Genomic DNA, 17,522 nt, shown 5'->3' on the forward strand with positions numbered 1-17,522 from the left:
ACCTTTGGGTGTAGATGTTGTAAGTGTTCTGGTGTCTCTTCACTCTCATTCTCTGACTCCTCCAAATACAGCCAGTCATAGTAATCCACTTTGTTGTTTTCCATTGTTGCTTCACTTGTTCTTTCAGCTCTATTGCAGTATTATTCCTTCCGTCATTGTCCTTTGCTTGTGGTGACATCTCACTCAGCAACACAGAATGGTTATATTGAGTACTTTCGTTTTGAGCCAACCAACTCACTTGTTCTGAATTGTTGGGATTTAGAGTTATTCCTAATTTACTCTGCTTTTCCCATCCCAGTACTGAGAGGCCTTTTTCCGAAATGTATACCTTACTCCTGGTACTTCTCTCTTTGAAACACAATTCCATCTCTCTGCATCCAACCAGGTCAATGTTTTCACCTGTGTATGTTTTTAGGGTTAAATTGGCTTCCATTAACTCTTCTCCTAGTTTTCCTGCCAATTTTCTTTTCCACCCATTCTTGTTGACAATTGTGCAATCTGACCCAGAATCAGCGACCATATCAATGTCCACTCTATTGGACTTGGCCTTTTTCCCCCAAAATTTTTCGCTTTTGACCCCCTTATCTAGGATGTCTCCCCCATGGGATTAAACCTGTATGGGCCATGAGTGGTGTGAGACCCCTTGTTGAAAAATGTAATTACATGTAATAATGTGAGCACTTGTAAAATCCCCCATTTTAAAACTGCACCTGACTGAAATGTAGTGTATTTAAAATGGATGCCATGGCCATGGGTTTTGCCACTGGACTGCCATAGGTCAGCGGTCTAGATAATATTACCCAGCTACCCCTAGCTTTTGGAGGGAAAGCCTGGCACCCAGGGTGCTCACCCCCTACCCTAGAACCAGTTTAGGCCAGATTTGCCAACATTCCGGAAGGTCCGGTCACTGTGAGGGAGGAGGGTATAAGTAGGGAGAAGTGAAACCAGAAAGTCAGTCAGCGCTGGGACAAGGAAGAGAGGGGACCTGCTGCGAGGTGCTACCGCCACATGGGCCTGTGAGCTGGGCCCTGCACCCCTAGAAACCCCTCCCTCTGCTGTCCCCCTGGCCCCTGAGGAAGGAAGGGCCCCTACCCAGGACACTGACGCTGTTTGGACCTGGAACTGCGCCAGCGCAGCGCAACCGAAGCCCCAGGAGGTGAGGAGTGTGCCCCTGGGCTGCTTGGAGGAACTGTTGCCCTTGTGAGGTACTGCCTATCAGGCGCTATTCTGGGGAGGTTGGTGCCCCCCAGGAAGCTGTGGCCCCTCTGGAGGCAGTGGGCTGGGAGGATTGCGCCCTGCTGGAGGAACTGTGCCCTTTGTGTCTCAGGACCCTGGAAGTTGAGAAGCCCTGAGCGCTAGAAGATCGCAAAGTGCCCTATGCCAGTGATAGCGCTGTGCCTGCTGTGTGGCCTGAGGAAGTATTTGACTGAACAGCGCTGAGGGAGCTTACCCCTCGTTTTTGGTGCGTGTTCTGCGTGAGGAGACACTGACCAGAAGGGAGCCTACCCCTTATTGCTGTCCCGTGAAGTAAATAATTAATTAAAAAGGGAGCCTACCCCTTGTGCCACCGAAATCACCGCCGCAACCCGGCGCTGTGAGGAGACCTTCCCCTGCTGGGCGGCGCATCGTTGCAGCGACCCCCGGTGTCAGGAGGGGCCCGCCGAGGTGGAAAGAGGGCCGCGCTAGGCCCTGAGGACGCTGTCTCCCGCATCACGTGACGGGGGCCTGACCGCGTCATCGGCCCGCCCCCGCCACCGCCGCGAGCGGATCGGCCTGCGCGGCCGTGTCCCTTGAAGGCCGCGCAGGGATTGGTTACCGTCCGGCAGCCCGAGAAGAGGAGCGTCCTGAAGCCCTGGGTCCCCGTGAGGAAAGGGTGGAACCCAGGTGAAGCACCGGTTGTCGTGGGAGAGGAGGGGGCATCGAGGCACACTGTCGGTGCCTGCCCCCCCCCCCCCCCCCCCCCCCCCCCCTCCACGGAAGACAGCCTAGCGCTGTGCCGGTCTGAGGAGACTGAAGGGAGGGGGCCGCAAGGCACACTGTTGATGCCTGGCCCCTCCGCTGTGGAGATCCGCGCTTGCCCGGGTGAACAGCAGTGAGGCCCCGAGAAGAGCGCCAGAGCTGCGCAGGCCTTCCCTGACCGGACCCCTCTCAAACGAGGGGCCGGCATTGAAGTAAAGAGCCCCCCCAAAGGAGCACGAGACAGGGGGTGGTGTGGCGAAGCCCCGCAGGGAAGCCGAGAGAGAGAGTCCCACGACGCAAGTTCTGTGGGGCAGGGGCCTCGAGGCACATTGCCGGTGCCTGCCCCCACCACCAAGGAGACCCCAGAGGAGCCGGAGCCCCTTCACCCATCGCAGGTCTACCGGTGAGTGGGGACTCAGCCACATCGTGGGTTGGGGGTGTGCCGGGGCATATGGTAGGTGCCCGCCCCAAGAACCAGACTAACTTCCCAGGTGCCCCGTCTGGCAGTGGGCACCTGCAACGTTGGGCCCCAGCGGAGTCAGTGGCCCCAGTGGACTGTGCCAGTTGTAGGGGGTCCAATAACTAGCCCATAGGGTCCCCCTAGGAAACATCGAGGCCGCCTGAGTCACGGCCACACCTTATGTCGATGCTGGGTGCTTAGGTTACTGCGCCCTGCCCATGATTGATGCTACTGTTAGGTACTGCCTAATGTCCGCACGGGTGAGGTGCGCTTCTGTGCCTAGTTTGTATTGTAGGCTGATTACCCTGCTAATGTGAGTATGCTGATGTTATGCCTACACTAAAGTTATTGAGGTCCAGGTATTCTGTTGTTTTACACATGCTGGGAGTTTGTATGCTTTGGTGCCCATAGGGCAAGTGAGGGTGCGTTCCCTTACAGGTTTGGGCATGGTGAGCCCCCTTGTTGGCCTGACGAGTTATTCCAGGCCCCTGTTCATGCCCCTGGTTAATGAGCCAGCCATGTTGATTCATGGCAGGTGCTCCTGTCTAATATTAAATGTGCTGTGATGCTCTGTTTTTCCCTTACAGGGGTGGGGTTTGGCGTTATAACGCAGGAGGTGTGTTTATGCATAAAGTTGGATTTTGCAATTACAGCCTACCCCCGAGGATGAGAGCCTGAGTTGGCCCCGCCAGATTGGCCCCAGGTCTAATGTTCATTTAACCACCCTTTTTCCTTTCAGCATGGACTTTGGACTCAACCCTTCTTGTCCCATGTAAATAATCCCCCTCTGAAGTACTTGGCTCTGGTGCCAGTTGGCGCCTTGTTGTGACTACCACTATTTTGTTCCTTTTTACCTTGCAGGTTGGAGACATCACTAAACTTAATTTTTTTCCAACCAAAGGTGGTGTCGTGACTCTTTTGTGGTGTGATTGGTGTGTCGTCTGTGGGTACTGCGTGAATGCTTCACATGTCCTCGAAGTTTGGCCTGCCCGCTTGATGCCATGCTACCCCTTTCGAGATTTGGGTAACCCCCCATTTCTTACACCTATGGTGATGACGCACTCAGGTTATTTTACATACTCTTCTTCCTTCTCATTGGTATCTCCCTCTGTTATGATGAGCACACATAGGTTGTATTCCGACTCGTCCGATGATTCTGATTCTTCTTCCTCGCTAACTTCAACATAACTCATTTTCCCCTTAACTCTCCTGTAGCACACTTTCTGAGAATGACCTATCAGTCCACATTGGGTACATTTACTGTTCCTTGCGGGACATTCCCAATTACCTGCCAAGTGTTTTTTGCTCCCACATCTGAAACATTTTAGATCTTTGTATTTCTAGTTTCACTTTTTGTATCATTATCTACCTCCTTTACATTTTTCCTTATTAAGTGCTTCTTCCTTCTTCCGTTTACTTTAGCTACTATTCCTGTTTCTTCCTTTTTATACTCGTCCTCTTTTATGACTGCTTTTGCACAACAACCCGTTAATTCTTTTTTCTTTACTATTTCAATTATTTCCTTGAGTGGTTTCTCTCCTTCAGCCCATAATGCGTCCTGTATGTCGGGATTAACCGCACACATTACAATTTGGTCTCTTATCAAGTCATCATGCATGTTTTCGAATTTGCATGTAAGTGCCAAGTTTTTTAAAACGGAGACATAGTCTTCTATACTTTCTTCACTCCCTTGTTTACGCCTATAAAAGTTATATCTGTTAACTGCTACACACACAGTTGGCTTGTAATAATTGTCCTAGTCTTCCATGGCATTATTGAACACATCTCCTTCATTTTCACCACGTGTTTTTTTTGTAATGTTGTTGTACACCATCAGGCCACCTGCCCCTAAACAGTGTAGCAGTATCTTTTTCTTTTCCTCAGCCGGTAAAGCTTCTTCTGGTTTGTCAAAAGTCGTTATGTAATTATTGAAGAATTCTCTCCAATACTCCCATTTTATTTCCGGTTCCCCTTTTCCTTTTAAGAATGATTCTGGGGGTGGTAGATTGTATATGTTACCTGTAGCCATTTTGATATAGTCTGGATCTTCCTTTAATGGACCTCTTAATTACTTATTTTTATCTTATTTTTTTTCCTATTACAGTTCTTTTTTTTTCCTTTTCAAAGAGGTTTCACAATAAATTACTTGTTTCTCAGTATTCTTTCATGTATTCACTTTGTTCCTTCAACACACTAGTCCCTCATAATGTATCTCTTTTCTTAAAGATGAACTTACTGGTGCTTTTGGGTTAATTTCTTTCTTTTTATTCCCCACACACGTGTCTATTTTTTTTTTTATTATAAAGATCTGCGCGGTGCGGTTTATGCTTCTTTTTAGTTTCACCTCACGCTATTATTTTCCTCATTCACATAACTGGCTCGGTGACTTCCTCATTCAATATGGCCCCCAGACGTCAGTTACATCATCACGTTGCCTCCTGGATGCTAGCTGGAGATCTGAGGTGAATTTTGCCTCACATGCTTTCCCGCGTCGATTCCAAAACGATTCCTCAGCACGTTATCAGAGAATTCACTGTGCTCACTCCTCCGGTCACTCTCCTTCCACTCAGCATCCAAGGCTCACCATGTCAACTTCACTCAGATGTCACAGATCGTTAACTTCAGGTCCTCATTTATTTTCTTTTATTTCTCAAAATCACCCAAAGTTCAACCTGTACTTGCCGAGATTCACGAAGACTGCGCTGTTTTTTTAACTCAATAATACTTCATGTATATCAATACTTATTTCACGATGTCCTTACGCTGCTTGCAGCTTCACTTTTAATCAATTTCACTTGTTGTGGGTTCTCCGGTGTGCCGTCCCTCGTCGCCAAATTTGTAAGGAAAAGATCAAGGCAAGTGCATTTTAACGTTCTTTATTCCTTGTATAAACGACACACCGGTAAGCGAGGCAGCGCTCCAGTCACCAGTTCACAACATGGATCGCTGTCACTCTCCTCATAACTGTCAACTCGGCTCAACTGTCATAGGACCAAGCCATCTGACGTAACGCATGCAAATGCGGGAAGTCGCGCAGCAGGGACGGGGGCATGCAGGGGACAAAGCGCGATAAGAAAGACTATCAACCTAACACCTCTATTGTAGAAAATACAATTTCAGGCGGGAGTCAGCGGAAAGAAAGCCATTTTTGGCTTGAAAAATGTGTAGCCTCCCACCGGAATCGGGTCTATTGGCATGTATGTATTGAAGCTCGGGCAATTTCAGAGGCAATTCAAAATTCTGAGCACTCCCGCCTGAATTGGGTCGATTGGAGTGTATTATTTAAAATTATATTGAAATAGGATGTCTGAGCCTTTACAGAACTGTAAAAAGGGAACAAATGGCCAGCATTTTTCTGTGGAAAAGGCGACAAATTTACTAATCTCTCAATGTATCTACTCGACATGCAGTACACTCGATCAACGATACAGTCATGCATTATTGTAATTACGAGCGTTAGCTCCCTAAAATATCTTTTGACCACCTCGGTATAATATTTCCTTCGTTTATTTTTGGCCCACGGAAGGCAGCCCCCGGACATTAACGCAAAACTAGACACCTTTGTAACATAGCCATCCCTAAACGTCTTCGGCTATTTGCGCGCGGTCTTGTAGTATTTCCTCTCTCTCCACAACGTTTGGCTTTAGTCTGTTTTTTCGTTCTTCTATGAAATTTACTCGCTACAGTGGGCTGTTGGGAGTGCGCATGCGCCACACTGTCTTTGCCATTGGTGAAACGTCCTTTCCCGACGTGCCATCGGTTTTTGGCCGAGTGGTTTGTACACAAAATGGCTGGAGCCCCTAATCCGATCAAGCCCTTTTTCGACTGCCCGACCTGGTGAGTCACGGCGCCCACTGGGAACCACGTTAAGAGACTGCAAGGCTTCCCGTAACCTGTTACAATAGTATTCAGTTTGCACTGTAAGCCAGACTTTGACAGGGCTGCCAGGTCCCCATCTTTGGCTAAGCGCATCCCCTGCACATAAGCGCTATCGCTGCCGTACATGGATGTAGTCAGCCTGCGCTGTTTATTATCGCCTCCATAAGTAGCCTGCTTCTCGCCTGTGCATCTCATTAAATTGCTGTTCTAGGCCTGTGCAGTGCAGGTCAGTAGCCTCAAAGGTTTACCTCCATTCGCCCCGTGCATCCCCAGCTCGAACCTACCCGGTACATCACCATTCAAACGCCTCGTGCCACTCCCTGCATCCCTCCCAAAAAATGCTGCTTTTTAGTGCAGCTTGTTGCCTACCCCCAAATAAGCTCATCGTACCTAGTGCTATATCCTGCAAAAAATGTTGCCCTGTGCCCCTGAGAAGGTTGCCTTCGTCTTATCAAAATCACGGCACCATCCCCAGATTTAGTAATGCATTTTTATATAGCGCGTATATTACCTAGAGGTGTCAGAGCGCTTTACAAAAGAGGCAAGAACGTTACAAGGGAAATAGAGAATAATAGGGTAGTAGGTGACGGTATCTAGAACTACTATGGTTACTCATGGTGGGAGTTAAGTATTTACAAATGATCTATTCATTACAAATTGCATATTTAGAAAGTTTAATGCGATTAAGGTTACACAAATCATATTTACAGAGTTAAAGCAGAAAGGTCGTTATAACTTGAGAGTGTCGTGTATTAATCTGGCTCATTCCATTAAATGTGAGGGCATATGCCTGGTGGGGAGTTTGGCAAGGAGAGATTATTGAGAAAAATGTCTTATGAAGAGGAGAGTTTTAAGGTCCTTTTTGAAGATCGATCCAGAGAAAAGGTGGTTGTGAAAGGTTTGGAGGTAGTGATTACCAAATTCTAGTCGCAGTACTTGAGAAAGATTGTGCCATAAGCCTTTCTTGTTTGAAGTTTCGAGCAGCAGATTTTCAGTATTTCGAGATGGTCTAGAGCCACCAGGTATCTTTAGTTTGTTTGCTAGATAAAGAGGGCGATGAAGTGTGAGTGGCTTTATGGGTGATGCAAGCAGTCTTGCATATGTTTTGCTTCAATAGGAATCCAACGAAGAGTTGACAACATGGGTGTGATATGGTCATTTCTTTTGGCCATGTAGACCAAACGCGCTGCCAAGTGGAGGACCGATTTTAAAGGAGATAAATGGGTCTTAAGGAGGCCTGCTGGGAGAGAAATACAGCAGTCCAGTCTTGCGAGTACCATAGATTAGACAAGAGTTTTCAGGTCTTGTTTAGGAATGTAAAGTCGGATCCCCCTTAGAAGGCGCCTTTGGAAGCTTACATTCTTGGCCATGGTGTCGATTTGGGAGTGGAGGGTGAATCTTTTGTCCAGTATGACACCTAGGGATATCGCACTGTCAACGATGGTGAATTTACTGTTAAAAATGCTCAGATTATCCATAAATTATTAAACATGAATTGTAGAGTTTGAGATAGAGATGAGAAGGAATTTGGTCTTGGAGGAATTCAGTTTTAGTTGGTGAGACATCATCCATTCTGGGATGGAGTTGAGGATGGTGGCGAGAAGTGAGATGATGTGTGTGGAGGATGCCTTGAGGTAGAGTTGGTTGTTGTCAGCATACAGGTGATAAAGGTTCCTGGCTGTTTTTGAAAGGGCCCCTAGCGGTTCAATTTTAAGATTAAATATGGTCAAAGCAAGGATAGAACTTTGAGGGACACCTTGATTTGACCTTTGGAGTTGACAGTTTTCATTTCTAAACATCCAACATCAACCTGTGAGGTAAGATTCAAACCACTTAAGTACTACGCCTTCAATTCCCATTCTTTGTTTTAATGTGTTAAGTGTACAATGGCTTACAATATCAAAGGCTACAGGAAGGTCAAGAAGAATCAGGAGGCAGGATCTGCTTGAGTCTAGGACTCGAAGGGCATCATCATTAACCTGTAGAAGTGCTGTTTCGATGCTGCAGCTTTGACTGAATTAGAATTGAAATTCATCTAAAAGGTTGTTATTCTTGATATGTTGGATGAGTTGCTCTGCTACACATCGTTCACTGATTTTGGCAAGGAAAGGGAGCTTGGCGATAGGGCGGAAGTTGTTACGACCGTTCACGGTCGAGGAGGGTTTATTTAGTAGTGGGGTCCCCTGACCAGTTTCAAGGGCATCAGGAGTGGATCCTTGGCTAAAAAATGAGGGTAAGTGATTTATCCAGTAGAGTGTGAAGGTATATTGCAAGGTTGCTTGGGACAGGGTCCGGACTCAGAATTGTTCGTAGGTTTCATTTTAAAGATGTTTTTGAGGAGGGTATCCTCGGCAATACTGTGCCAGGAGCCTTTGGATTTCCATACCTTATGTGGGGTTGGATGTGTGTTGTGATCAAGGAGCAATTTCACTTTTGGATCGAAGAATTTTACCCATTCTTCTGCATTCTTGGGTGGGTCGTCCAATTTGGTGTTTGAAGACGAGGGGGGTTGCTGGTTGTTTTGGTTAGGTCAAAGAGTTTCTTTGGCCTGTTCTTGGCAGAGTCGAGAAGGGTTTTAAAGTGATTTGATTTTTCACTAATGATATGTTTCTGATAACGCCGATCTTGCATATTGGAGGTATGAGAGATTATAGATGGAGGATGACTTTCTCCATTTCTTCTCCATGATTCTTAGATTTTTCTTTTCATCAGAGTGATTTATTAAGCCATGGGGCAGATAGTGTTGGCCTTTTCTTTTTGCTTTGTAGTGGAGCTACATTGTCTATAATAATAATAATAAGGTAGTTTATAAAGCGCCTGGTGACGCCATCCCGGCGTGTCCCCGCGCTGAAGAAAACACGTTCTCAGAGACATACAGAACTTCCAAACACCCACCCCCTATCCTACTGCTTATAATTTATATAAGTGCGTTTTTAGCATTGTTCTAAATTTTGTTTCAGATTCTTCCAGTCTTAGGGATGTGGGGAGAGCATTCCAGTTTTTTGCTACTGCATATCTAAAGGTGCGACCACCTAGTTTTGCTCTTTTTACACGGAGGATCGTCAACAAACCCATCCTCTCTGATCGAAGGGCTCTGGTTGGCTCATACCTTAGTACTAGATCAAGCAAATAGGGAGGGGCTTTCCGTTGGAGTATCCTATGGCACATTAAGAGGGCTTTAAACATCACTCTCTTCTTGATCGATAGCCAGTGTAGAGCCGCTAATGCTGGTTTAGATGCTGCTCTTCTAGGGAGTCGTAATACAAGACGAGCTGCTGTATTTTGGAGGACCTGTAGGCGCTTTAAACTGTGTTCTGTAGCACCCAGGAATAAAACATTCCCGTAGTCCATACGGGAGGTCACCCGCGCCTGGGTCATAGTGCGTCTGGCCTCCAGCGGGAGTAAGTCCAGGGTGCGATTTAATGTTTTCAGGACTCCAAAACATTTACCGACGAGGCGACGGATGTGGCCTTCGTAGGATAGGGTGTGGTCCATCCATATGCCCAGGTTTTTGGCTTCTTTACAGGGAACAGGTGTGGGACCCAGACACGTCGGCCACCAATCTGGAGACCAACTCAAGTTGTTTCCTCCCACCACCATTACCTCTGTTTTAGATCCATTTAGTTTTAGGCAATGAGCGTCCATCCATTCAGCTAGTGCTTGCATGCAAGCCTTAAAATTAGATGCTGCCATTGCTGGTGCTTGAGACAGCGAGATCAGCAGTTGGGTGTCGTCAGCGTAGGATACCAACTCTACTCCGTACGCCTGCACCACTTCGGCCAAGGGGGTCATATAAAGATTGAAAAGAGTTGGACTGCGGGCAGAGCCCTGAGGAACCCTCTGTTCCAAGGCCATCTCTGCTGATCTACAAGAGCCTCGTTGCACCATAAAGCTTCTGCCTGTGAGGAAGGATTTCAGCCACCCCAGTGCGGAGCTGATGACACCCGCTTTAACGAGACACTGTAGTAAGATGGAATGGGCTACAGTGTCGAATGCCGCACTGAGGTCAAGCATCACCAAGGCCATGGTGTTGCCGGCATCCGCCCCCTGTCTAAGGAACTGAGTTGCTCTCAGGAGAGCTGTCTCCATGGAGAAGCCCGCCCGGAATCCAGATTGCGAGGGGTGCAGGGAATTAGTTTTTTCTAGATGAGTCATTAGTTGACCATTTGCCACTTTCTCCGCAACTTTTGCTAGATAGGGGAGCAGAGAAATAGGTCTCAAGTTTTCCAGTGTATCTTGGGTAATGTTGGTTTTTTTCTTTATGGGGAGCACGATAGCTTTTTTCCAAACTTCTGGGAGGTGTTCCGTGGAAAAAGAGACCTGGAGTATGTGCCTAATATACGGCTACAGTGTCGTAAGGCTTTCTCTCATTACACTAGGAGGGGCCGGATCGCGAGGGGAACCTGATTTGATTCCCTGACAGAGGCTACAGAGCATCTCTGGAGGAGGAACTGAGAAGGATGTCAGTCCCCCTTCTGTGTTCTCTGCTGTCCTAGTTACTACAAATTTCGTACCGGCTACAGGTTTGTTGGAAAAGGTAGCATATATTTTACTCACCTTTCCTGCAAAATATTCGGCAATTTTGTTAGATTCAGCTTTTGAGTCAGTGTCCTGTATGGTAGGGGCACGTATCATCGAGATCTCCTTGAAAATTTTAAAAAGTTCTTTCGATGAATTTTCTGCTTCCCCCAATGCGAGTCTTATAATGGGTGGCTTTTGCTCCACGTACCATCGTTTTGATATTTTTACTGCACCTCTTTGTATTTTAACTTACTTAGAGGGCAGAAGTCTGTTCGCCATCTGCGTTCCATTTTTTTACATGCCAATTTAGATTTTGTCTATCAAGACAAACTGGTAAAACATTGAGCAGTCAAGTAATTGACGTCCGAATTGGAGCTGATGTCTGCTAGTACCTTCTTAGCAGTGTTGTTGAGAGCGTTGAAGTCGATGTTCTTTCTATTGCAAAGCCATGTAGTTTAAAAAACAATTATTACATTTTTATTGGTGCATATAAAAAGTGCACTGTACAGGAGGCAACCCAGTGCAATGGCAGCATTTTGAAGGTACGCAACATTTACACAGACATTAAAGTAGACAACTCCTCAATGAACACTAGATGGCAGTGGTACACTTCGGCCAGCACCTCTGTGTATGTTTGTCTTAAAGTTCTGGGAAACAATAAGGATATTCTCCAGCGTGCTCAATGTCAGACACCGCGTCATCCACAGTGTTACAAAGTATGCAAGAAACCCCACATGCAAACAATGCCAAAAGCTTTTGATTGACAGAGCACAACCCAAAATAAGTTATGAGTGACTTCAGTAAGTCAAACAGTTGTATGAACATTAATGGCACAACTCCAATGTTATACACAGTCAGTCTTTTATTCTCAAGTCTTCATCAATGTTGACCCGTAGACATAGAAACATGCACAGCCGACATGTGTTTCGTCTTGAGACGACTTTTTCAAGGCTAGGAAAAATGTCTGAACTTGTAGTAGTGCAATGCTTCCCGAATGATGTTCAAGCATGGGTTAGTTGGGCCAGGCTCTAAGTTAGGTCTGGTGAGAAAATTCACAGTCAGTAATGGGAAGTAGCGATCCTGAAAGTAACCTGTGCGAGAGCTGTGTCCTCGAAGCTTCTGAAAAACGTCAGTTTTTCGGAAGCTTCAAGGACACTGCTCTCGCACAGTTTACCCATTCCTGGGGGTGCTTAAATCATGCCATTATCAAGTGGCAGAATCCCGTTCTGATGTTTCATCGCTAATCAAGCTTAGTCTCTAGAAATCATTTAACTGCTGGTTTGTTCGTGATTATCAAATCACAAAAGGTCGTGAATTTTTGGGACTTTCAGGATCGCTACTTCCCTGACTGTGAATATTCTCACCAGACCTAACTTAGAGCCTGAGCCAACTAACACATGTAAAGTAGACAACATAATGTAACTCCCCATCACAGTGACATACGCGGCAAAAGCATTTTTGGGGTCAGGGGGCCAAATTATGACATGGTGTGCTTGTCAAGGGCGTATACTAGGTGTCCACACCAGGCAGCACATGACATGGTAAATCAGTCTAGGTATCTGCAGGAGCAGGTGGGAGTTGCTATGGGAGTACCATGCTGACGCAGATATGACAAGAGAGGGTCCCAAATGTCTGTTGGTCGGCACCTTGGGGGCATACGGTCCCAGTAGGTAGTGAGCTGTGCTTGACAGTGCGCAGCATCGCTCAGCCACGCCTGCACTGTGGGCGCCGTCCCCAGTGTATCGCCACTCTGCGTTTATCTGAGGTTTCTTTAACATATCCTAGTAGGCACGTTCTGAGGTCTGGTGAAAGGGGATCGTCCGTATTGTCAGTGATGATCGTGCACACATTCTGTCTGTAGTGTGCTATCCTTGATCACGTCCAGGTGCGCAAAAGTGGCTGGTCGCGCTGAGCAACACACACGCAGCATCCTCAGCCAGGCCGATCCTGTGACGGTGTGCGGTAGCAGATATTAAAAGTGTATCAGGCATAACCTGTACTTGGGAGATATGGCTTTATTGCTGTTGCCAGACCAAGCGCCTAGCTCCTCTGGTATGTCCAGGCGTAAGTCCAGTTCCCACGCCCTATGCATGCATGTGTTGTCCAACGGGGAAGTCATTTTACGCCAGGGAGTAAAGGCAGAGTGATTAGCTTACGTGGTGATGTGGGTGTTTGTACATATTCGAGTGCAGTGCTGACTGGTGGAGGAGCTGGGAAGGTACTGTGCTTGTCCTTGCAGGTTGCCCTAGTATGGTAGTAAAATAATGTGTCACAGTGTGATTGGTCGTTCAACGGTGCAGGGGGGAGAAATTGGTCAACTGGGTGTAGGTCCGCAAACTTTCTGATGCCTAATGTGCCTGCGCGTCGCGCTGCCCCTTTGTCCTGCAGTGGGGGGAAGGCGGGATTATCCGCCACTGTGGCGGAAGGAGCATAGAGCACGACAATACCTGTGTGTCTACGGATACGGTCCTTTGCCCACCGCACACATTCCAATGTGTTAATTTCAGCTCTTGGTGTTTTGTATGGCAGAAATAGTGCAGTTTTTAGCTCCCCTGACGCTGCCCGATTGTACTCGACTGCCACATGCCGTTGAAACGACGTGGGGTGCAACCAAAAATGTCTGAAGCTCGCCTGGGCGCAGTAAGCGTATAGTTTAAGATCCAGCGCACCCAAGCCGCCTCGTGACTGGGGTAATGTGAGAATTTCATATGATATTCTAGGCTGACGGCATGCCCACACAAGTCTGATCATGTTGGAGCGCAGCCTTTTGAAAAACTGGGCCGTGGTGGGAAGTGGGACATTGACAAATAGGTATATGTTATGTTATATTGGACTTCTATGGCGCACGGCTACTCCGAGGAGTGTCCCGGCGCTTTATTGTAGACCTGTAGCAGAAAACATAACCAGAAAAAAGGGTCAGAAATCAAAGAAAGAGAGCATATCTAAAGAGTAAAAAGCCAAGTTTTAAGGGCCTTCCTAAAAGCCAACAGATTGGAGGTGCTGCGCAGTGCCACGGGCAAAGTGTTCCAGAGCTGTGGCGCCAGCAACCTGGAAGATCGGCCCCCAATGCGTGCCCTTTTTACTCGAGGGACCACGGCAAGGAACAGAGACTCGGATCTTAGGGAACGGGTAGGACGATAGAAGGCTAGCCGCTTCTGGAGATATTTCGCTCCAGAGGCGTGAAGAGCCTTATGGGCCAGAGTCAAGGCCTTAAAAACTATCCGCTTCCGGATAGGCAGCCAATGAAGTGACTGCAGGAGGCCAGAAGTTCTTGCTCGCCCGCGGAGGCCAAAAATGGCCCGTGCTGCCGAATTCTGGACCACCTGCAGCCGTTGCAGGAGATACTCCGGCAGGCCGAGATAAAGGACATTAGAATAGTCCAATCTCGAGCCAATTAAGGCCTGAATCGTGGTCTTCCTATGCTCTTCCGGGAGCAGAGGAAGAAACTTGCGGAGCATCCTGAGGAGGCCAAAGCAAGTATCCGTGAGGCCCAGGATCTGTGAGCTCAACGTCAGGCCATTATCGATCGTAATCCCCAGATTCTTGGCTAGCTGGGAGGAGCCTGCTGGAGGGAACATGTTGACAGGACACCATTCCTGCCAGTCTGGGTCTGACCGGCAGCCGAAGAAGAGTACCTCCGATTTATCTGAGTAGCACTTGAGGCTGTTAAGCTGGACCCAGTTAAAAACAGCCCCAAGGCAGCTGCGGATACTCGCTCCATCAAAATCTGCTCCTTTCCCAAAGGTAAAGAGGAGCTGGGTATCATCGGCATAGGATACGATCTGGGCCCCAAATGACTCAGCCAGTGCCGCCAAAGGGGTCATGAAGATGTTAAAAAGAGTCGGGCTCAACACTGAGCCCTGAGGGACTCCGACTCCCAATGGCGGCATCACGGCAGAGCAAGGAGAGGCCCAGACCGTTTGCCGGCGGCCAGCCAAGAAAGATCTAAACCAGCTGAGCACCGTCCCCCTCAGACCGATCTCATGAAGTCTGGCGAGGAGACCCTGGTGGGGGACGGTGTCAAACGCCGCCGACAGGTCAAGCATAGCTTTGCCTCCTGAATCCAGAACCTCCTTGATTGCCTCCGAGACTTCCAAGAGCGCCGTTTCGGTGCTTAAGTTGGTACGGAAGACGGATTGGGTGGAATGTAGCAGATTGTGGGATTCTAAAAAATTGGAGAGCACAATATGCGCATGCTTCTCCAAGATCTTAGCAAACGCGGGCAGGAGAGAGATGGGCCTGTAGTTGGCCAAAACCTCAGGATCCAGACCAGGCTTCTTGAGTAGAGGAATGATCATCGCCTGCTTCCAGGCCTGCGGGACCACCCCCCCACTCAAGGAAAGGTTCAGAATGGAATTCACCATAGGATTGATGACTTCCGCCACTTTCGCCAAAAATTTGGCGGGGCACGGGTCAAGAGGCGATCCAGATTTAAGTTTGGCCATAAGTTCCAGGGACGGGGGAACTGAAAGTGGCGGAAAGTCTGCCAAAACCGCAACCGAACAAGCTGTTAAATCAGACCCGCCCTCAATGCTGGGAAATGATACAGCCACCCTTAGGGGGAAAGAGTCCTGGATCGATTGTATCTTGGTGGTAAAAAAGTTGGCACGGGCACTTACCCACGGCTCAGAAGGGGCTGCCTGGGTCGAGAGAGTGCGAGGGGCTGTGAATTCCCTCACAATAGTGAAGATCTCTTTACAGGAATTCGAGGCAGTCTCAATCCTCTTTGCAAAGTAACCTTTTTTTTCGAGGAGGATGTCGCGGTGGTAAGCTTTAACAGATGTCCTGTAAGCAAGCCTGGCTGCGGAATCATACTGTGAGCGCCAAGCCCTCTCTGCCACCTTGCACTGCCGTCGCGATGCCGCTAGCGCTTCAGTAAACCAAGGGGCAGAAACCTGTTTGGCTGTTTTTCGGGGGGCCATCACAGGGGCAAGATCGTCCAGCCTGTCCTTCAGCCACGCTTGCAGCGACTCTAAGTCCCTATCCAGGTCTCCTGTCATAGGGCAGGGATGATCCAGACATGCCTGTGCCAGCATTTCTGGGGTCACCCGATGAAACGCCCTAGGTGCTTGGCACAATTGCTGAAGAGCAGCACTAGATGGGTTTTTTGCCACAACACAACATTTGACCAGCCTGTGATCCGACCAGAGCACCGGAAGAGGTGTCAACATCTCCGTAGAGATAGTGGAGAAGACCTGATCCAGGGTATGGCCTTTTTCATGCGTCTGTCCAGAAAGATACGGGGAGAGGCCTAAAGGAGCAGTCACATCAAACATCTTGATCGTGTCTGGGTTGGAACCATCATCCATATGGAAATTAAAATCTCCGGCCAGTATGCAGTGTTAGGACCTCAGAACCAGTGCAGAAGCTGCCGCCTGGAGCTCATCAAAAAAGCCTATCGATCCAGGGGGCCTGTAGACTAAAAGCCCTTTAAAGGATTGGTGAGGCGATAATACTATGGAGAAGGCAAGAGATTCACATCCAGTGATAACATCCATAGGGATAGTGGAACAGGTGGCGAGTTTATTCACCACAAGTGCCACACCACCTCCCCTCCCTTTCAGTCTATCTTGCCGGAAGATATTATAATCAGGGGGAATTGCCGTGGCAATATCGGGATTAGAAAGCTCCCCTAACCACGTCTCTGTCAACATCAAGCACAGAGGCTTTTCCGTGACCAGGAGATCGTAAATATCTAGAGCATGTCTGCTCAGTGATCTAGTATTTAAGAGCAGGCAAAGATGCATCACGCTGTCAGCCTCCCTGTCAGATATAGTGGCCGGGGCATTGCCAGGCGACCACCCACAGCCAGGACACCGCCTCTTAGCCCTATATCGACCCGGGAAGACTTTGTGACAGGAGCACGCAGCCCTTTGCAGGGACTGGAGCTCCACCGACGTATAACGGAGCATAATGATGATGGGAGTAGATATCACACGTAGACCATTCCAGCCCGTCGCACCGGTAGCCTCCGGGACGCTGACAGGCGCAGACGGGCTGAACTCTGGGGTAACTTCGGCGGGAAACCGGCGTTCCCGCTGCGCGTATCCGCTGCGCGTCCACGTGACCTCCTTATGTAGAGGTCTAGCGTCCTTATGACGTCTAGACAGCCGCGCAGAATGGCGCCGTCAGGCGTCCACTCACCCAAGATGGCCGCCAAAAAACGAGTGACCGGGACAAGGGCCCGCAAAACGCGGTGCTTATACTATTAATGTGCAGGCAAGTGGGCAAGGAGTTTAAAAACAGGGGAACAGGCAACACAAGTAAAATAAAATAGAAAATAGGCAAGTTTAAAAAGCGCTAAAGCGCGTAGCAAGCAACAGAACAATAGTAATGAGTGCAGCGCGCTCCAAGCGGCCACCGAGAGTGATGGTCAACAAATTTTCGGTGAAATTATAATTTTTTCTATAGCGATACGTCCGACGATGGATAGTGGTAGTTTGTTCCACACTGGAATGCGTGCCTCGAACCAGTACACCACCTGCCTATAATTTGCTTTCTAAAGTTCCTCCGGATCCCTGCTCAGCCATATGCCCAGGTATCTAGTCGGTTCAGGCGCCCATTTGAATGGACTTCCAGTCTGAAATGGACATGCCGCGTCGTAAGCTGTATAGATTTGCCCCAATGGACCTGAACGCCTGAGTAGCATACAAAGCGAATTATCTCTCTTGTCAGAGGCACGAGATTCTCATACGGTTCGCGG

General features: G+C 48.3%; 1 protein-coding gene across 1 annotated transcript in view; it reads left to right on the forward strand.

Annotated features, from left to right (window-relative positions):
- Positions 1-6,127: 6,127 nt before the first annotated feature.
- The window catches only part of PPP1R8 (protein phosphatase 1 regulatory subunit 8), a 132,160-nt gene continuing 120,765 nt past the window's right edge, over positions 6,128-17,522 (forward strand). Inside the window, exon 1 of the mRNA XM_086957487.1 lies at positions 6,128-6,256. Coding sequence (XP_086813613.1) covers positions 6,207-6,256 — 50 coding nt within the window. The 5' untranslated portion in view covers positions 6,128-6,206. The remainder of the gene's footprint in view (positions 6,257-17,522) is intronic.

This window comes from Lissotriton vulgaris, chromosome 2_1 (genome assembly GCF_964263255.1).
Source record: "Lissotriton vulgaris chromosome 2_1, aLisVul1.2, whole genome shotgun sequence".
NCBI lineage: Eukaryota > Metazoa > Chordata > Amphibia > Caudata > Salamandridae > Lissotriton > Lissotriton vulgaris.